General features: G+C 47.4%; 1 protein-coding gene across 1 annotated transcript in view; it reads right to left on the reverse strand.

Annotated features, from left to right (window-relative positions):
• JAG1 (jagged canonical Notch ligand 1) overlaps nucleotides 1-22,170 on the reverse strand; it is an 80,419-nt gene that overhangs the window by 36,879 nt on the left and 21,370 nt on the right. The window contains exons 3-5 of the mRNA XM_060262249.1: nucleotides 21,905-21,956; nucleotides 6,702-6,956; nucleotides 4,355-4,415 (exon numbers count right to left, since the gene is read on the reverse strand). Of these exons, the coding sequence (XP_060118232.1) occupies nucleotides 4,355-4,415; nucleotides 6,702-6,956; nucleotides 21,905-21,956 (368 nt within the window). The remainder of the gene's footprint in view (nucleotides 1-4,354; nucleotides 4,416-6,701; nucleotides 6,957-21,904; nucleotides 21,957-22,170) is intronic.

Consider the following 22,170-nt stretch of genomic DNA (forward strand, 5'->3'; position numbering starts at 1 on the left):
CGGGGGGAGGGAGAATTATATGATCTTATTTCTTTGTTTGAACCCAAGGAGATCACGGAGGAGGTTGGGGGTATCAGGAAGGGCAGCTCCGCTGGCGGAATTCTCTGCAGAGGAAGTGTGGGAAAGTTGCACCTTAAGTAAATAAGGGCCCCGAGTGCATGTCTGGGCAGCAAGTGGGAGGCGAGAGCAGAGCCAGGCTTCGGCTCTGGAAACAAAGCCTGTTGTTCTGGCTAGAAAAGAATGCGGGCAAACCCTGGAAGGCACTTCGAGCCCAACGACAGAAACACAAATCTTCCGCGAGCTTTTGCACACACGCCTCTTGGGATCCGGCCCAGCTAAAAATGGCTCGATTCTTTGTAAGGCTGCACAGACAGATCTAGCTGCGACCCTGTTCCCTTCTCTTCTGATTGGGAGAGTCAGGGTTCTCCAAGGACTGCTTCATGCGTTATATCAAGGGGTGGGAAGAAGCAAGCCCAGGACAAATACAGAGTGTTTTGGTTCTGGGGGGTTTTGGTCACCAAATTGCAGCTGATTTCTGGTGACCCTGCAGGATTTCCAAAGCAAGAGGTGTTCAGAGGTGATTTGCTGCTGTCTGCCTCTATGTAGCGACCCTGGACTTCCTCAGAGCCCTCCCACCCAAGGTCTATCCGGGGCTAACCCTGCTTAGCTTCCGAGATCTAATGAGATCGAGCCAGCCTTGGCTATCCTGCCCGTGTGCTTGTAGATTATCACATCTTGCACTTTTATGTGCAAGATTATGTGCAAAAGTGAAGCATAAGTAGAAGAAGAAGTAGATGAAGATATTGGATTTATATCCCGCCCTCCACTCCGAAGAGTCTCAGAGCGGCTCACAGTCTCCTTTCCCTTCCTCCCCCACAACAGACACCCTGTGAGGTAGATGAAGATATTGGATTTATATCCCGCCCTCCACTCCGAAGAGTCTCAGAGCGGCTCACAATCTCCTTTCCCTTCCTCCCCCACAACAGACCCCCTGTGAGGTAGATGAAGATATTGGATTTATATCCCGCCCTCCACTCCGAAGAGTCTCAGATCGGCTCACAATCTCCTTTACCTTCCCCCCCCCCCCCACAACAGACACCCTGTGAGGTAGATGAAGATATTGGATTTATATCTCGCCCTCCACTCCGAAGAGTCTCGGAGCGGCTCACAATCTCCTTTACTTTCCTCCCCCACAACAGACACCCTGTGAGGTAGATGAAGATATTGGATTTACGTATATCCTGCCCTCCGCTCCGAAGAGTCTCAAAGCGGCTCACAATCTCCTTTCCCTTCCTCCCCCACAACAGACACCCTGTGAGGTGGGTGGGGCTGGAGAGGGCTCTCACAGCAGCTGCCCTTTCAAGGACAACCTCTGTGAGATCTATGGCTGACCCAAGGCCATTCCAGCATGTGCAAGCGGAGGAGTGGGGAATCAAACACGGTTCTCCCAGATAAGAGTCCGTACATTTAACCACTACACCAAACTGGCTAAGTGAAGTGAATGAATTTTGCACTTTTATGTGCAATATTCATTCACTTCACTTGTGCCTCACTTTTCTCCCCAAGGGAGACTTCCAGCAGCTTATATTGTCCTCTCCTCCATCTGATCCTCACAGGTTAAGAGTGTGTGACCGGTCCAAGGTCACCCAGCGAGATTCCGTGGCATACGAGGGAATTCGAACCTGCTTTCTCAGATCCTAACCACTCTTAAACCACCACACCACACCTCCTCTCAGTTCTGAATGCATGACAGCTTTAGGTAAACAGATGAAAAGCCGCTAAAACTCATTGCCTCTTTAATCCCAGAAAATGCTGAGATACAATTTTTTTTTTTTGATGAGTCAACAAGCACGGTTTTACTGATCCCCTGCCTATTCAAGGATGGGGCCACATTTTCTTCTTCCTCCATTCCCTTGATCGTACCTATCTGTGTGGAGAGCCCCATGGTTAGGTCAAAAGTGGCACAGGACATTCATAAACTCTTTGGGTCTACAGAATTCACAATCGGAGGAAGAGGATCGTAAGAGAACATAAGAACCTAAGAGAAGCCATGTTGGATCAGGCCAATGGCCCAGCCAATCCAACACTCTGTGTCACATAAGAACATAAGAGAAGCCATGTTGGATCAGGCCAATGGCCCATCCAGTCCAACACTCTGTGTCACATAAGAACCTAAGAGAAGCCATGTTGGATCAGGCCAGTGGCCCATCCAGTCCAACACTCTGTGTCACATAAGAACATAAGAGAAGCCATGTTGGATCAGGCCAATGGCCCATCCAGTCCAACACTCTGTGTCACATAAGAACATAAGAGAAGCCCTGTTGGATCAGGCCAATGGCCCCTCCAGTCCAACACTCTGGGTCACATAAGAACAGAAGAGAAGCCCTGTTGGATCAGGCCAATGGCCCCTCCAGTCCAACACTCTGGGTCACATAAGAACCTAAGAGAAGCCATGTTGGATCAGGCCAATGGCCCAGCCAATCCAACACTCTGTGTCACACAGTGGCCAAAAAAAACAGGCACCACCAGGAGGTCCATCAGTGGGACCAGGACACCAGAAGTCCTCCCACTGTGCCCCCCCCAGCACCAAGAATACAGAGCATCACTGCCCCAAATATAAGAACATAAGAGAAGCCATGTTGGATCAGGCCAATGGCCCATCCAGTCCAACACTCTGTGTCACACAGTGGCCAGAAAACCCAGGTGCCACCAGGAGGTCCACCAGTGAGGCAAGGACACCAGAAGTCCTCACACTGTTGCCCTTCCAAGCACCAAGAATATAGAGCATCACTGCCCCAGACAGAGTTCCAACAATAAGCTGTGGCTAATAGCCACCGATGGACCTCTGCTCCAGATGTTCTCCATAGGATCACCAGCACTGGAACTAGGAATGGGTGTGGACTGGATCATGGGCCTAGTTTTTCCAGGGATTTGGGCCCAGTTTGTGATTTGTGAGCCCGGTCCGTGCCATCCTACCAACATGGACCTCCCATGAGCCTCCCAGGAGGTTTGAAAGGTCCATGTTGGCAGGGCTTGCAAAAGCGATTTAAAAGGAATATGTTCCCTTTAAATGGCTTTGGCAAGGCCAAGCGGCAGCTTCACCCACTCGAAGTGGATGAAGTTGTTGCTCAGCCTTCATTCACACACCATGCAGCCTTGCAAAAGCCATTTAAAGGGAATGCATTCCATTTAAATGGCTTTGTAAGCCGTGCTGTGTCACAGACAAAGGCCACAATCCAGTCTGTTAAATGTGGAGATTTGTAGGCCGGGGGTCCATAAACCCCACAGACCTTGAACCTCCACTTTCCTGGTCCGGGCCAATCCCTAATTGTAACCACAGAGAACTAAGTCAGTCAAGGTGAGCCAGGATTGGGGCAGAGCTGGAAATTTCCTTCCCTGGGGTTCTCTTCAGCTGATATTCAACAGACGGTGGGGAAGTTAACCACTGGAAACAAAGAACATTCATGTCCTTGTACCCATTCCTACCTGGCTTCCGTTATGCGACAGCAGGCTGCCTTCGGCTCCTTTCAAGACTGGGGACACATTGCTTTGTTGGAGAAGACCCCAAAAACACATGACTGGTGTCGCCAACCCCAAAGACAGCCCGCAATAAAATAACCAAGGCATATGCACCCCCAAGATCCAGTAGCTTCCCTCCACCAAACAAGACTGAAATACCTGCTCTTTTATATTTGAAATAATGTGCAATAACCTTTGACTTTCCAAAACAAAAACCCTTCAACTGTTTGGCTGCATGTACTCTTCGTCCCCCCCCCCACCCGCGCCCGCCCCCCACTGTCTACTGGCCAGAACAGAAGAGACTTCAAAGAACAAGAGCAAAAACTCGGCCTTCATCAGTGCCTACAGACAAGATTCCATCCAAGCTATTAAGCTCTCATCGCTCTGAGGCCTGGCTCCCACAGCAGAGGAACTCAGCGGCTGCATTAATCCCATGCTAAAAAATGACTCAACTCTTGCTTATTGATGGGTGGCGGGGGAGACACTGAAGGAAGGGGAAAGGGGGTGGGGGGAAGCATTATTGAAATTAAAAATACTGAGGAAAATGCAATGAGGAGTCAAAAGAATTCATTTTGAAACAGCTGCTGATTTGGGGGCCTTCACACCCTCCCCGCTTTGCAAGAGCTGGCACTCGAAAGCAAGGAAGATCTCCAAAGAATGGCTACCACTCCGTTTGTTAAGCTTTTACTTCTCCAGGGCTGGTATGAAGCGCATGTTGCACTTAACAGCAAGAATGCAGGATAAGTGCCCGACTCTGCCTCCTCTCCCCCCCCTCCCGCATTGAACTTGAACAGTTTCAACGTGCTTTGAGAAAGAGAAGACTTGTTCGATTTACCTGCACTCTCCAGGAATTTTGCAAGACCCGTGTTTGGGGCTACAACCCTGACGACAGATGGCTGCAAAAAGAGGAGGGGGGGAGGAGAAAGGAATTAAAAGAGGGGTTTTTCATCAGCAAAAACAGACCCTTTCCTAGACCCTCACCCTCGTGGGAACGTTTTTAATCTCTAGCTAGCACTGTAATCCTGCTAAATCCAAGGTTCAAACAGATCCCAGGTCTCAAGTCTACTGGAAAAGAAACTGAGGCAGGTTAATGCCCGATGACAGCCAGCCCAGAATGCCAAAAAGAACGGCTCATAACACATCCCACCTACCCCTATCGAAGGCCCCCTATCAACAAGGCAGAAATCACGGAACCAATTTTCATTTTTAAAGAAAAGCCATTTTGTGCTCTACAGCATTCGAGCTGTATTTTAAGAAGCAATGACTCACAAAACTTCATCCCAGAAGTCTAGTGTCCAGATCACGTGATGTGATGGTATCGCTTTACTCTGCTCTGGTAAGACCTCATCTGGAGTATTGTGTTCAGTTTTGGGCACCACAATTTAAGAAGGATATAGATTAGCTGGAATGGGTCCAGAGGAGGGCAACTAAGATGGTGAGGGGTCTGGAGACCGAGTCCTATGAGGAAAAGTTGAAGGAGCTGGGGATGTTTAGTCTGGAGAGGAGGTGGCTGAGAGGTGATAGGATCACCATATTCAAGTATTTGAAGGGCTGTCATATAGAAGATGGGGTGGAATTGTTTTCCGTGGCCCCGGAAGGTAGGACCAGAACCAATGGGTTGAAATTAAGTCAAAAGAGTTTCTGGCTCAACATTAGGAAGAACTTCCTGACAGTTGAGCGATTCCTCAGGGGAACAGGCTTCTTCGTGAGGTGGTGGGCTCTCCTTCCTTGGAGGTTTTTAAACAGAGACTAGATGGCCCTCTGACAGCAATGAGGATCCTGTGAATTTAGGGGGAGGTGTTTGTGAGTTTCTTGCATTGTGCAGGGGGTTGGACTAGATGACCCTGGAGGTCCCTTCCATCTCTATGACTCTATGATTCCCTGACACAAATTTGGTTAGCCTTGAAGGTGCTACTGGACTTTTTGCTCTTTTCCAGGAAAGAGAAATGTTTGCATTCACTTCTAAGCAGCTACTACCTGCATCATGCCAGCATGCAACCAACTTACATATGTTGCAATCAACAATCCTTCTAGCGCTTAAGCAAAAGCACACCTGATCAACCTTCAGTTCGAAGCTTTATTATTATTATTCCAATGTAGAGCTGCCATAGGGACAGATGCAAAACAATCCAGCGTCTTCCAGGTCTCATTTCCATAACTGGAGAGAATGTCAGTCTTGTTCATGCTTTGAAATACCCTGCAGTTGATCAGTCCCATTTGCTGTATCGTGAACATTTGAGGCTGCCTTAGACCTGGCCCATCTGGTCCAGGAAAGTCTATTTGACCAATGAGAAGTTTCTCCAAAGGCCTTGCACAGAGACTTCCCTCCAGAGATGCTGGGCCCTGAACTTGGGACTTCCACATGCAACACCACCAAACTGAAGACTCTCTTGGCACTTGTCAAACCTAGAACTCTCCTGGCTGCAACTTGGAATGTCTCAATCTCTTTTGGTCAAAAAAATCTAGTGCACTGGAGTTAGTAGAGGAAACACACAAATCTACAACTTGGCTACAACTCGGAATGGAATCTACAACTTGGCTACAACTCAGAATGGAATCTACAACTTGGCTACAACTTGGAATGGAATCTACAACTTGGCTACAACTCGGAATGTCTCAATCTCCTTTGGTCAAAAAATCTAGTTCACTGGAGCTAGTAGAGGAAACACACAAATCTACAACTTGGCATGTCTCAATCTCCTTTGGTCAAAAAAACCTAGTTCGCTGGAGTTAGTAGAAGAAACACACAAATCTACAACTTGTCTACAACTTGGAATGGAATCAACAACTTGGCTACACCTTGGCATGTCTCAATCTCCTTTGGTCAAAAAAATCCTAATTCATTGGAGTTAGTAGAGGAGATACACAAATCTACAACTTGGCTACAACTTGGAATGTCTCAATCTCCTTTGGTCAAAAAATCGAATTCACTGGGGCAAGTAGAGGAAATACACACAATCTATTTCTAGACACAAAGTCCTCCCAAACCCCAGGAGCAAGGATCAGGGTGGAGTGACAACACAACTCTCTTCCTAGATGGCTCACCATAGTGCAACAAACTCGCATAATTATGACCACCAAAAAACCTTGATCTCTAGCATTCAAGTGACCCGGAGAGCCACGCAACAAGTAGGTGGGTAACCAGAGCTCCCGTCAGTCAGATTGGAAATACAATTACAAACCTTTGTTGCACTCGAGACCCATCCAGCCTTCCAGGCAAGTTTTGTTGCCATTCTGATCGCAAGTATAGTGTCCGAAGAAGTCGTCCCGCGGCCGGCAAAACTTGTTGCAGCCGAAGCCATAATAATGTTCGTCGCACGTGACTCGAATCTGGTACTCAAAGTGAGCAACGCCTGCGTTCTGCTTCAGGGTCTGCCACTGCCGGCTGGGGTTGATCATTCCAGAGTGAGAAGCTTTTTCGATAATGTTATCTCCATCTTTTCAAGAGGAAGAAAAAAGGAATTAGCCACTTGCTGCTCTCAACTGCAAAAGCAGGCATCTGTGAATGATCTGAAAAGGAAACTGGCTTTATGTATGCAGAAGATGCAAGAATGCTACACCGGGGTGTGTGTGTGGACCAGAAGTGTGAGGATACCTAGCAGACAGCAGCATCAGAAGACTTCAACTTTCTTCAGAACTCAAAACTGGCTGCTTCACACATCAAGGGGCACTTTCACACATGCCAAATTACAGTTTCAATCCACTCCAGAAACCATTCGCCGTTCCACGCAGTAAAATCCAGCTGCAAAGAGGACTGAATGTGCATTATTTCAAGCATGTGAAAGTGCCCATCTCTCACACAAGTATTCACTTCTAGACAGGAATGCCATGGGCGAATGGATGCGCCTATATCCATCCCACCATGGATGCGCTATGCCAGAGGTGGCCAAACCTGATTAACATAAGAGCCACAAAGAATAAACCTCAGATGTTTGAGGAAGGAAGGAAGGAAGGAAGGAAGGAAGGAAGGAAGGAAGGAAGGAAGGAAGGAAGGAAGGAAGGAAGGAAGGAAGGAAGGAAGGAAGGAGAGGTGGAAAGGAAGCATCTTTAAATGGATTCTCCAATCTGCCGGCTGGTTTGACTTGGAGAAGCAGATGATGAAGGCTTTGAGAGCCACACAATACTGCACGAAAGCATGTAGCTTCTGACCTACAGTTTAGCCATCCGTGTTCTATGCACTCTTTAGCCAGTCACTGGCTTCGTGCCTTCTGGTGAACGCTGATGCCGCTGTTATGCAAGAGAGGCAACAGTTAAGTGTTGTTTCATCTCCTCAAACAGTTGAATCATCAGGAGAGTTATTTATACAGGATTACTCTGACTGTGGGAAAAGCAGATAATTTGGTGCTTGGGACAGTAATAAATATTCTTATTTTTATAAACTTCCTTGTAGATTCAGGTACTGTACAAATATGTGTGTGTATATATATAATATATAAATACAGGGCCTTGCCTGCAGGCTTACGATATAACGATGGAGGATATAGTGCATTAGCTGTTTAATTAAGTACTTTTTAAAATGCCTTCTTTGCATTTTACTAGCTGTGATGACTACCCCGCTGCTGCACACTGAAAGGAAAAGGGAGTCTGGTCAGAACACCAATGGAAAAAAAAAAACTTTCACCTTAAACTCTTGAGGCTAGAAGAAACTCAAAACCAAAGCAAGACACACAACTAGCAATTAGAGGGTGGTGGGAAAAAAATAAATATCTGGAGCTCTCCAGCGATTCCGCCCGCACTTTGTTCTGATTAGCCATCTATTAACATGATGTCCTTTTGCACAGTATTTATAAAGCCCTCGGGCTGTATACAGCGGCTGCCTTGCTGCAGCCTATTTGCTCTCCACGGGGAGAGTTCCAGACAAGCAGGTATAAGTGAGAGGTGACCTGCCTTCTCAGCACAGCAATGACATTTGGCATTCCCTTCCCAGAAGTGACCGAGTTTTCATTTTATCTACCTTCACAAAAACATGCACAATCCATTTTTTCAGAGACAATTTAGAAGTTTTGAAGCCAGTTAGGAGATCTTTGTGGTCAGAACACTAGACACTTCCTCACTCCACAGGGCTTGGTTCCTAGGCACTTCCCCCCCACCCACCCCCTCAACTCCTAATATTTCACATTTGCTTGGAACATGGTATCTACCTGTGGTATTTCACTTTGTCGTTCAGTCTCGCGACTGCAACCATCTAACACTGCCTTATGAGGTGCATGCTAGCAGCACTTGGCTACTGAATGAAAATCTACCCGAAGGCACCTGAAGGCACAATGGTGCAGAAAGTGAGAAAGCCGTCTTCGCTAAGTGATCATTAAAAGCTGACCAAGAAGAGCATCATCCGAACTATTAAATACAATTAAGAATCACAACCACAACGGACCAGTGATAATTAAAAGCTGGCCAAGAACGGCATTACCTAAAGTATTAAATGCTATTATGAACCACAACAACGCAAAACAAGTTTGTTAAGTCTCCAAGGCGCTCCTGGATTTTTGCTCTTTTCCGCCGCTCCAGACAGAAGAACATGGCTACCCATCTTGATCTAGCTGAAGAAGTGAGCAATGGCTCATGAAGTTCCCACCCTGCCACAAATTTTGTCAGTCTCCTGCACTTCCCTACTGCTGCAGGCAAACACGTCTACCAATCCCGATCGGGAAACGTGAGCAGCGACTCAAAAAAGCTCCTCTCCTGTCACAAATTGTGTTAGTCTTGGAGGTGCTCCTGGACTCCGGCTCTTTTCTCCTGCTACAGACAGACTAACACGACCACCCGTCTTGAATGGTGCAAAGTAAAAATAAAATATTGGTTCAAATAATAACAATTTTTTTAAAAAAGATGGAGATATAAGGCCAAGCTACTTCCAGAGGCTGAGACACACCCACTTTTGCCACCCATCTCTCAATTATATTTGGCCTTTTCAGACACATATCCCGGGAGTCCACTAACTGCACATATCAGGAGCACGTGTGACCCGTAATCATCCCAAAGAGCATGGCCGTGTTGTGTGAACCAAGGCAACCTGCACACAGCTCCCACATATGTGAATATCAGCCCTGAAAAATCCAGTGGACAGTGTGATGTCTATGGTAAATACACATGGCCCAGCAAATATCATGACTGTGAGCATCACAAAGATCTACACAAAGATGGCAGGCTCATGTTAGATGGAATTGTAACAACAGAAAAAGAACTCTTATCCCAAATCACATTTCTAGTCAAAACATGTGAACCAAGAAGATGCTCAGATGGCAGATGACTTGTGTCTCCTCCATATATTTCCAAGACGCCACAAGAACACAGAGGAAGCCATCTTGCACCTAGTCACACCTTCAGTTTGTTCAGTCCCGTAGTCTACCATAACTGGCAACATCTCTCTTGAGACATCTGGCTAAGACCTTTACCTGACTTGCTTCCCAGAATCTCTTCAGCTAGAGATGCCGCGGGTTGAACCGAAGACCTCCTGCTTGAAGACTGACCTCTACCAATGAGCTACAACCCTTTCTGACAGTGAACTTAAGATGTATTAAACAAAATGGACAGAGGGTATCCCTCTCCCAGAGAAATCCCGTAAATGTGAGCGTTGTGTGATGAATGGGTTTGTTCTAAAGGAAGAAGGACAAGGGACTATATAGCAAAACAATACTGAAGAGACCTGATGACTCTTGTTTTCTTCTTTAGGAAGCCCTAAGTGTTACAAAATGATCCCTAAAAGTCTCTGTTCAAACACATGTACAGTGTGGGACAGGTGACCTTCCTCTGCAGCTAAAGGGAGAGAAACAGCACAGCCTGAGTTCAGGATGCAAGAAAAGAGAAAGCAGCACACACACTAAATGAGGTCTGCTCAAGCGTCCTGGAATGCAAATCTCTCAGTCTTACACAGTGCCTTTCTTGGTTATGACATCTCCTTCCCTAACTGCAGGGGTGGAATTCTAGCAGGAGCTCCTTTGCATATTAGGCCACACACGCCTGATGTAGCCAGTCCTCTAAGAGCTTACACAAAAGAGCCTTGTAAGCTCTTGGAGGATTGGCTACATCAGGGGTGAGTGGCCTAATATGCAATGGAGCTCCTGCTAGAATTTTACCCCCATCCGTGTCAGTATTTCTTGGGCCAATTCACAACAAACCGGGTCTTCTCTCTCCCTCTGCCCGATGATTCTAGGTACAGAATCATGGTCATGGAAACCCAATACGACGTGAACTGTGTGCACAGAGATAACCAATGACACCGTGATTTCTAGCCTCTGTGTTCATCATCCAGGTGGTCTGAAGCACCAGAACAACATTTGAGTCCAGTGGCACTTTTAAGACCAAGTTTAATTCTGGGTATAACGTTTTGTGTGCATGTACACTTCGAAGTGTGCATGCACACTAAAAGCTTATACCTGGAATTAAACTTTGTGGTCTTAAAGATGCTACTGGACTCCCAACTGCTCTATGTTCATGGTCGTCACTGAAGGCCATATCCACATACACGACCCTGTGGAGTCACAATGGAGTTCCTTGACATGGCCCTCTGCTTGGGGAGGCAGCCGAAAGGAATCACAAGAAGAAGAAAAAAATGGAGGAAGAGAACCTTCTATGCAGGCAACATGACTAGTCAACTATTAGCTACCACAAGGGAGGGGGGGCAGAAAGGAAAGCAGACTCTCTCATAGCCAATCTGGTATGATTTTCCACATATTCTTCCTTTTTCTTCCCCTGCTCACATCTTGGCAGCACAGCCCAACCAAAGGAAATTAGTTCAGAGTTCTGCAAACCTGCCATTAGCGGGCCACAAAGATGGAAGGTCAACCACTAGCAATCCCGTGGCGGCAGACGCCGTAGAGCCTACCAAGCCAAGCAGCCTAGAGAGAAAAGTGATTTTTATACTTCCTGTTCGTCAAGGAGGAATCACATGCTTTGAATTTAAATTTTGGGAAGGGGAAAAAAATAGAAATAGAAGGAATGACAGCATAGAGAAGCTGAATGAAAACAGGGAGTGGTGGAGAATATTTCAGACTAAGCTGACCACGCAAGTTCACTCATATTGCTTTAGGAAGTCAAGACTTCGCCAAAAACCCCTATGCGGTTTTGCTTCTGTGATACACTTTAATTCTATTACTCTAATTCCTCTGCGCTCACGCAGCAAAGAGACTAGCAGTGCAATCCTAAACAGAGCTATTCGCTTTTAAACCCATGGATGGCAATGGGCTTAGGACTGCACTATGAACTAGGCCAGGGGTGGCCAACAGTAGCTACCCAGATGTTTTTTGCCTACAACTCCCATCAGCCCCAGCCAGCACGGTGAATGGCTGAGGATGATGGGAGTTGTAGGCAAAAAAAAAACATCTGAAGAGCTACCGTTGGCCACCCCTGAACTAGGCTACAGCCTGATCAGCACCAGCTGCAGAATCAGCCTTTGGAGAAGAGGAGCCGGTGGTGAAGAGACTGAAAAAGATGGAGAAGATGCAATTAGCATCATTCAATTGTCCTAATGCACGTATGCTCTTGACAGTTCCATTTCTCAGCAGTTCTTCAGAGAGACTGGCTTTTAACTGGAGGTCCCAGTGGCTGAAGCTTGAACCTTCTATACACAGAGCAATCCCACCAAGTCAAGGCCTCTCCCAAGTATACTACGGGGGAACCCTCAGGTCTTTCACATAGAACTTGGGGACTGAAATTGTGATCTTCTGCATGCCAAGCAGCGGTTCTTCCACTGAGCCATGGACCTTCCCTCTGACTTCTCATCCAACTTCTCTTCCATTGTGGAGCCCAAGTTGGTACACAAAACAGTCTTCTGTACAAGCACTGATTACATCCCTCAATACCACAGCTTTACTGAAGCATATGACTTCTCACCGCATCACTTTCCAGCGTTGAAACTGAGAATTGGGGAAAACCCCTGACTGGCATATCCTGGCTAGCCCAAACTAGACAGATTTTGGTAACTAGGTAGAATCAACCTTCATTAGCACTTGGATGGCAGGAAGTCCAAGGTTGCTACTTGTGGGCACTCAATGAAATTGCTTAGCAGTCAGATTAAAATGGATAAAAGGAAGTACTTGTTCCCCCAAAGGGTGATTAACACGTGGAATTCACTGCCACATGAGGTGATGGCAGCTACAAGCATAGACAGCTTCAAGAGGGGGTTAGATAAAAATATGGAGCAGAGGTCCATCAGTGGGTATTAATCACAGCATATTGCTGGAACTCTGTCTGGGGCAGTGATGCTCTGTATTCTTGGTGTTTGGGGAGGCAACAGTGAGAGGGCTTCTAGTGTCCTGGCCCCACTGGTGGACCTCCTGATGGCACCTGGGTTTTTTGGCCACTGTGCGACACAGAGTGTTGGACTGGATGGGCCACTGGCCTGATCCAACATGGCTTTAGGGTATGGATTTACACTTATCAGACCGGAGATCAGTGTGTCATTTGCAAATAAAAAAGACAGCCAGACGTCCCTGAAACATACTAAGACAGGGTATAATGCCCAGAATTGCTCCTAAATGTAGAACATCCACGTTCTTCAGAAAAGCTGTCTCTAGGGCAATTATGGACATCAGCTGGTTCCATTTTGGAGCCAGTGATTAAGTGTGCGGTTAAGTGGTTAAGTGTGCGGACTCTTATCTGGGAGAACCGGGTTTGATTCCCCACTCCTCCACTTGCACCTGCTGGAATGGCCTTGGTTCAGCCATAGCTCTTGCAAGAGTTGTCCTTGAAAGGGTAACTGCTGTGAGAGGCCTCGCAGCCCCACCCACCTCACAGGGTGTCTGTTGTGGGGGAGGGAGATAAAGGAGATTGTGAGCTGCTCTGAGACTCTTTGAGTGGAGGGCGGAATATAAATCCAATGTCGTCATCTTCTTCATCTCCACATTTTCCAAAAATCACTGTTCCTCCGCCTTCAAGCACACCACCAAACTTTCTAATTCCAAACTCATTCCATGGCTGAAGGGGAAAATGCCACTCCTGCAATACCAAAGCCACCAACAAAACCGCTATTCTACGGGTTTCAATGAGAAGGAATGAAAAACCAGTACCAAAGCTTGCCTGTACCCAGGGAGAAAGTCACATAGAATATCCCAGTTGGAGCAGAAACAGAACACACAAAAAAGACATACTACTAGCAGTAAACAGGCCAAAACACATGGGCAACACCAGGCCTCAGATTCAGTGGGAGCTCACAGGAGCACAGCTCCCGAACCTTTCTGAGAGTTCCACCTCTTTGTCCATTGAATAGTATTGCAGCTGCATAACAATCTCTGGGTGAGCTCCACCACCTATTTTTCTACAAAACAACCCCTGGGCAACACTAATATACTGGCAACTACTCTCCTAAGAGGAGACTGCACACAGTCACCTTCTCCACCTTCCATCTTCTATTGTAGTAACTATACACACACAAAATTTGAACCACATTCTTTGGACACGCTCCAATCCTGCTTTCAGATCCAAACCGTCAGATACATGATTTGCTAACCAAACACCAAGCCTGGATTACAGAGGCCAGTCTGATCTTGCCATACCTTGGAAGCTAAACAGGGTTAACCCTGGTTAATGCTTAGAAGGGAGACCACCAAGGAAGTCCCAGGTTGCTATGCAGAGGCAGACAACGGCAAACTACCTCATAACATCTTTTGCCTTGAAAACACTACAGGATGAGTATAAGTTGGCTACAACTTGACGGATGCTTCCCAGCACCACAAAACACTGGATGAAGCTGCTCTGAAGTCCTGCCCTTCACCGCCAGCTCTTCCTTCACTTGGGAAAAGTTAATGAAGCCCATCCTTGACAATGCCTAAGCATTTTCCCTCTGCCAGAGATGAAGGAGGTGGGGAGTGAGGAACAGAACCAGCAAGGAACACCAAGAGCAAGGGAGTGAGGGACAGAACCAGCAAGGAACAGCAAGAGCAGATTTAAGTCCTCGGTCTTCCACTGCGCCCTTCTCAGAGGACACCAAATGCTCACCCACTCACACGCTCATTTTCAACCAAAGTTTGGTCACATATACAGGGTGCTGTGTTCAAATGATTAAACTTGCCTGGCCCAAGAACAAGATTAAGAAACCACGAAGCTTGCATGCTGTCCCCCCCCCCCCACCCCACCACCACACAACCATTATGCACAACTTGGCAGGGTTTTGCTATTGGGGGAGCTGTATTTATATTGAACAAAACTGTACCTTGCTTACAAACCAGGCTTAAACTAGGAGCTTCCAAGAAACTAGAGGTTGGCCAATGCTGTTTAAAACAAAAACAGATTAGATGTACTCTTGGCATGACCCTTGATTTCTTTTTCTTTTTTAAGGATCCAATTTTGGGGCAAGTTTGTATTTATTTATTTAGACTTTTTATATCCCGCCCTATCCCAGAAAGGGCCCAGGGCGGATAACATCATTATAAAAACAGTATAAATAACGATTAAAACATATAGATTAGGAGTCTGGCACAGTAAAAAGGTAATTTAATATTACAGCAGAGATGGCACCGCAGCATAGAGCCAGCCAGTGGAAGGAACGCCTGATAGAGTAGGATGCCCACTGTCTCAATCAAAGGCCTGGCAGAATAGCTCCATTTTACAGGCCCTACGAAAAGGTAATAGTTCAGCGAGGGCCTGGATCTCCAAGGGGACCTGATTCCACCAGGCTGGGGCCAAGGCCGAAAAGGCCCTGGTCCTAGTTGAGGCAGGATGGACGTACTTCAGGCCAGGGCTGGTCAGCAGATGTTGTGTGTCACATCATAGTGATCTCTGGGGCATATATGGGGAGATGCAGTCCCGTAGGTATGTCAGTCCCAGGCCGTGTAAGTTATACATCCATTACATTTCTAAACTTCTTAACTGACCAATCTTAAATGGCGTATCAAGTTTTTTAAAGCTCCCTTTGCTGAAATTTGGAGGACGGGGGAAATATACGCCTCTCCGCGTATTTCTATCAAGAATTTCTATGGATTTTAAAATGGGTTGACCTTGAAGCACCTTACTTCCTTACAGGAGAAATTTACAAATCACTGTTCTGTATCAAGATGGGTAGCCATGTTTGTCTGTAACAGAAGAAAAGAACAGGAGTCCAGCAGCACGTTAAGGACTAAGAAAATGTGTGGCGGGGGAAGAACTTTTGTGAGTCATTGCTCCCTCCATCAGACAATGAGCAGTGACTCACAAAAGCTCATACCCTGCCATAAATTTTGTTAGTCTTTAAGGTGCTCCTGGACAAGTCCTCTGTGACACACTGCAAATTCCCTATTGGCGAACAAGGCTAAGTACTAAGATGTGTTCACTGTAGGGTCACTTGGGTGACCCAATTAAAACACAAAAAATGTTGCACCCATTGCAAGTTTAATCATGAACATGTGTGAGTCCACATTTAAACATGGTCAGACATGTTGTTCGGGAAAAAAAAATGCGCTTTGACATTTTTGTTGGAAGACAACTTTGCCTCCAGAATGCGAAGAGAAATAAAGGGTTCATTGTGAAGCCCTGGAAATTTTCTATTTCATGAAATAAAGATGAGATCTATTCAAAAGCAGAGATAGTCAGGCTTTCAAATGAAAAGAACTTTGGATCCTCCAGCAAACAACAGCTCCCTTTCAAAGGCAGACATTTCTCAACAGAGTCCGCACGGCAGCACCTGTAAGCAGACTGTGCGCCTTCTTTCGTCTGCCGTTTCTGAGAAGACCCGCATAAATATACCTCTCAAATGATGGCCATCGATCTAGTGCCAACATTGTGCATTATACTGTGCAATCCTGAACAGAGAATTGCCTAATAACCTCATAGCTCTAGAACCAGAGTACTTGCACAGGGATCGTTTTGTAGGAAAATAGGTGGTGGAGCTCATCCAGGGATTGTTTTGCAGCTGCACCTACCATTCAATGGACAAGGAGGTGGAACTCTCAGAAAGAGGAGGTGGAACTCTCAAAGGTTCAGGAGTTGTGCTCCTGTGAGCTCCCACTGAATCTGAGGCCTGCTCTTGCACACTGCAATACTGTGAATGGGACATAAGAGAGCAATATTGGCCTACTCAGAAGACAGCCCCATTTTTGTACAGCAGGGTTTATTGATGGGAAAAGCATTCTTCGAACCGCACTGTCACTTCACTAGTGAAATGATCATATTTAATCAGAACAGGATCTCTTTGGACAGGTCAGTGTCACAGAAGCTCAGGCAGCCTTCACCATGATTTGGGAAGACAGGGGGTCCCAAGGCAGAGACGAAAAGTGCAAGAGTAATAATGAGTAAGTGGCCCCGCCTCTTGTCTGACAGGAGTCTAACATTGCCTCGTTTTGTCTTAAGCTTTGTTTTAAAGGTGCCACAGGACTCAAAACTGTTGTTCTTCTTCAGACCAACATGGCTACCCACCTGGATCTACCCTTACCCGGTTTCGTTTTTAAGCCCGTTTAACCCTCATCCATATAGTTACTGAATAATGTCATTCAGTCCCTCTTTGCGTCCCATGTGCAAGTGCAGTGGCTAAGAGCACAACTAGATTTCCCAACCTACTCACTCAACTAGGCCCTGAACATATCAGGGGGTCTTCAAGAAGTCAAACTGGGTGAGTGGGCGTCAACGTGGCAGATGCGGTTCAATGTGGCCAAGTGCAAAGTAATGCACATTGGGGCTAAGAATCCCAGCTACAAATACAAGTTGATGGGGTGTGAACTGGCAGAGACAGACCAAGAGAGAGATCTTGGGGTCATGGTAGATAATTCACTGAAAATGTCAAGACAGTGTGCGTTTGCAATAAAGAAGGCCAACGCCATGCTGGGAATTATTAGGAAGGGAATTGAAAACAAATCAGCCAGTATCATAATGCCTCTGTATAAATCGATGGTGCGGTCTCATTTGGAGTACTGTGTGCAGTTCTGGTCGCCGCACCTCAAAAAGGATATTATAGCATTGGAGAAAGTTCAGAAAAGGGCAACTAAAATGATTAAAGGGCTGGAACACCTTCCCTATGAAGAAAGGTTGAAACGCTTAGGGCTCTTTAGCTTGGAGAAACGTCGACTGAGGGGTGACATGATAGAAGTTTACAAGATAATGCATGGGATGGAGAAAGTAGAGAAAGAAGTACTTTTCTCCCTTTCTCACAATACAAGAACTCGTGGGCATTCGATGAAATTGCTGAGCAGACAGGTTAAAACGGATAAAAGGAAGTACTTCTTCACCCAAAGGGTGATTAACATGTGGAATTCACTGCCACAGGAGGTGGTGGCGTCCACAAGCATAGCCACCTTCAAGAAGGGGTTAGATAAAAATATGGAGCAGAGGTCCATCAGTGGCTATTAGCCACAGTGTGTGTGTGTGTGTGTGTATATATATATATATATTTGGCCGCTGTGTGACACAGAATGTTGGACTGGATGGGCCATTGGCCTGATCTAACATGGCTTCTCTTATGTTCTTATGTTCTTAACTCTCCCTCCTCTCAGCAATGCCTCCCAACCCCCTCATTTCAAGAGTAACAATGGGATTATGGGAATCCTTTCACATGTGGAATTCATTGCAACCACAAGAAGTGGTGGCAGCTACAGGCAGCTTCAAGAGGGGACTGGACAAACATATGGAGCACTTGTCTATCGGGGTTATTAGCCACAAGGTCTAGATGGGACACTCCATCTGGGGTAGTGATGCTCTCTACTCTTGGTGCTTGGGGGCCACAGTGGGAGGGTTTCTGGAGTTTTGGCCCTGCTGGTGGACCTCCTGATGGCACCTCGGTTTTGGCCACTGTGTGACATAGTGTGTTCGACTGGATGGACCATTGGCCTGACCCAACACGGCTTCTCTTATGTTCTTCTGGCTGGGGCAATGATGCTCTGTATTCTTGGTGCTTGGGGGGCAAGAGTGGGAGGGCTTCTGGAGTTCTGGCCCTGCTGGTAAACCTCCTGACGGTACCTGGGTTTTGGCCACTGTGTGACACAGAGCGTTCGACTGGATGGGCCACTGGCCTGACCCAACACAGCTTCTCTTATGTCCTTATGTGTGGGGCAGTGATACTCTGAATTCTTGGTTCTTGGGGGTGGGGGGCAACAGTGGGAGGGCTTCTAGAGTTCTGGCCCCACTGGTGGACCTCCTGATGGTGCCTGGGTTTTGGCCACTGTGTGACACAGATTCTTGGGCTGAAGGGACCACTGGCCTGATCCAAAATGCCATTTGTTTTTAAGGGCAAGAAGAACACATATAGCAAGAAAGCTGTATATACCTGATCTGAGCCCAGTAGCTGCAGATCAACTGCAGATCAACATGGCTATCTTCAGAAACTATATTTCTGAATACTTCTAACAAGATATGTCGGCTAAACCACAGACTTCCATTATAGTGACAGGGCCTGTCAGGACAACAGGCGACAAGAACTGATTGCTTAAGATGTCCTTGAGAACAAGCTCTTCCAAGAGCAGGGGGACTTCAGCCCTGCACAAAAAGTCACAGGAGGCAAGCCCCACTTAACATTTATGGTAAAAACGTTCCAGCAGCAGCGAGATTCTGAAAGCCATTTACTTTTGACTCTAAGCCAACTTCCAGCATTCACAGCAAGGTTCAAAGCACCGTGAAGCTTTAAACATCAGAGGTGAAGTTCTCCAGACTCTGCATTCCCTGGGAAGGTTTTCCAAAGGCCAAGAATGGTAGGAGGCTGCAGACAAAACCTGACTCATCTAGAGAAAGAGACGTTGATGGATGTCCTTTAAAAAAAAAAAAAAAACAACAGCCAACAGGCAGCTTTGACTACTGGCACTAGCATATGGGACCTTTCACAGCCCCAACGCCAGTTTTTGATTGTCCTGGTTGCTGGCTGTACTGGTGGATTATAGACTGGATCCACTGATATTCTTTGCATGAGGGGCTGGACAAAAGAAATGACACCGGAGACAATGGTATAAACCAGCCAAGATGAGAGGGAAAATGGGGATTCTGTAATAAACTAAGAAGGGCTTGTATGACTCAACCCAATTTCTTCATAGGTCACCAGAAATTGCTCCGGTCAACTACTATTCCTTCTACAGCAGTGCAAGGTTCTCTGAAAAATGGTATCCTCCAGTTACTTGTCGCCAAGACCATAATCCCCTATGCAGATGTGACCAAGGAAACCATTGTTTGCCTGTCTCAGTGGAGAGCCAGCTTCTGTTAACCAGATCCTATTCCAGAGATCCACCACCAGAACTTGACTTGCTCTGAGGCCAATCTGCAGACTTTGGCCTCTGACTTCCGCCTTCAAGGTATTAACCCTCTGAATCCCAGAGCCAGGAGGGAACATCAGGGGAACTGGTTGGCCACTATGTGAGGCAGGATGCTGGACTAATGGACCCTCACTGGTCTGATCCAGCAGGGCTCTTCTGATGTTCTTCTCAGGGGAAGGCCTTGGCCTCTCTGCCCTGTTGTTGGCCCTCCAGAGGAACTGGTTGGCCACTGTGTGAGACAGGAGGCTGGACTAGATGGACCCTCACTGGTCTGATCCAGCAGGGCTCTTCTGAGGTTCTTCTCAAGGGATGGCCTCGGCCTCTCTGCCCTGTTGTTGGCCCTCCAGAGGAACTGGTTGGCCACTGTGTGAGACAGGAGGCTGGACTAGTTGGACCCTCACTGGTCTGATCCAGCAGGGCTCTTCTGAGGTTCTTCTCAAGGGATGGCCTCGGCCTCTCTGCCCTGTTGTTGACTCTCTAGAGGAAATGGTTGGCCACTGTGTGAGACAGGAGGCTGGACTAGATGGACCCTCACTGGTCTGATCCAGCAGGGCTCTTCTGAGGTTCTTCTCAAGGGATGGCCTCGGCCTCTCTGCCCTGTTGTTGGCCCTCCAGAGGAAATGGTTGGCCACTGTGTGAGACAGGAGGCTGGACTAGATGGACCCTCACTGGTCTGATCCAGCAGGGCTCTTCTGAGGTTCTTCTCAAGGGATGGCCTCGGCCTCTCTGCCCTGTTGTTGACTCTCTAGAGGAAATGGTTGGCCACTGTGTGAGACAGGAGGCTGGACTAGATGGACCCTCACTGGTCTGATCCAGCAGGGCTCTTCTGATGTTCTTCTCAGGGGAAGGCCTTGGCCTCTCTGCCCTGTTGTTGGCCCTCCAGAGGAACTGGTTGGCCACTGTGTGAGACAGGAGGCTGGACTAGTTGGACCCTCACTGGTCTGATCCAGCAGGGCTCTTCTGAGGTTCTTCTCAAGGGATGGCCTCGGCCTCTCTGCCCTGTTGTTGACTCTCTAGAGGAAATGGTTGGCCACTGTGTGAGACAGGAGGCTGGACTAGATGGACCCTCACTGGTCTGATCCAGCAGGGCTCTTCTGAGGTTCTTCTCAAGGGATGGCCTCGGCCTCTCTGCCCTGTTGTTGGCCCTCCAGAGGAAATGGTTGGCCACTGTGTGAGACAGGAGGCTGGACTAGATGGACCCTCACTGGTCTGATCCAGCAGGGCTCTTCTGAGGTTCTTCTCAAGGGATGGCCTCGGCCTCTCTGCCCTGTTGTTGACTCTCTAGAGGAAATGGTTGGCCACTGTGTGAGACAGGAGGCTGGACTAGATGGACCCTCACTGGTCTGATCCAGCAGGGCTCTTCTGAGGTTCTTCTCAAGGGATGGCCTCGGCCTCTCTGCCCTGTTGTTGGCCCTCCAGAGGAAATGGTTGGCCACTGTGTGAGACAGGAGGCTGGACTAGATGGACCCTCACTGGTCTGATCCAGCAGGGCTCTTCTGAGGTTCTTCTCAAGGGAAGGCCTCGGCCTCTCTGCTCTGTTGTTGGCCCTCCAGAGGAAATGGTTGGCCACTGTGTGAGGCAGGATGCTGGACTAATGGACCCTCACTGGTCTGATCCAGGAGGGCTCTTCTGATGCTCTTCTCAGGGGAAGGCTTTGGCCTCTCTGCCCTGTTGTTGGCCCTCCAGAGGAACTGGTTGGCCACTGTGTGAGACAGGAGGCTGGGCTAGTTGGACCCTCCCTGGTCTGATCCAGCAGGGCTCTTCTGATGTTCTTATGATCCAACATTTGTTTGACCCATTTATGACTTTTTGTTGTCTGCAGGCCACAAACAGCTACAAAACATGATCCATCAGCGGTCCCCACCATACAGTGTGGAGGTCCCTTCACTAGGTAGTTAAAATCCCCCTCCAGGTAGTTAACCCAGCAGCTCAACAGTGATATGGAAAGAAAACCTTTCTGATATGTGTAAATATGACCGCCAAAGCTGCAGGAGGACCTGCCACAATTAGGTTGGACAATTTGACCATTTGTGGATCTTCTGAAGGACCTCAGGAAATGAAGGACAAAGGGTTTTTCTCTGCAGGGAAGGAAAACCAGGACAGATCTGTTTCACACCTGTTGGTCCATTCCCACAAGCTCATGCCACTTTGATCAGGAAACTGCCTGAAAATAAAACCCTTTTCTTCACTACCAGCTTTTAAGAAACATGGCAGGGAAAGCAAAAAGAAAGAAGATCCATACTTACTAACACTGTCGTTACTGTAATCCCAGGCCTCCACCAGCAACGTGTAGGATCTCTGCAAAACAGTAACAGATACCTATTAGTATTTAGAAGACAGGTGCTCACTCGGTCAGAGGCGTCTCCGCCACAGTTTAAAAGTGCTTAACGGGGAAAAATGACAAGCAAACACCAAGGCCTCTTCTCTTAAGATGGCTTTTCCTTGCCAAAGAGGCAATAGATTACCGCCTAGCCAAATGTGATCCTTCTCACAGCTGCCTGATCCAGTCTGA

The sequence above is a fragment of the Heteronotia binoei genome, chromosome 1 (genome assembly GCF_032191835.1).
Source record: "Heteronotia binoei isolate CCM8104 ecotype False Entrance Well chromosome 1, APGP_CSIRO_Hbin_v1, whole genome shotgun sequence".
NCBI lineage: Eukaryota > Metazoa > Chordata > Lepidosauria > Squamata > Gekkonidae > Heteronotia > Heteronotia binoei.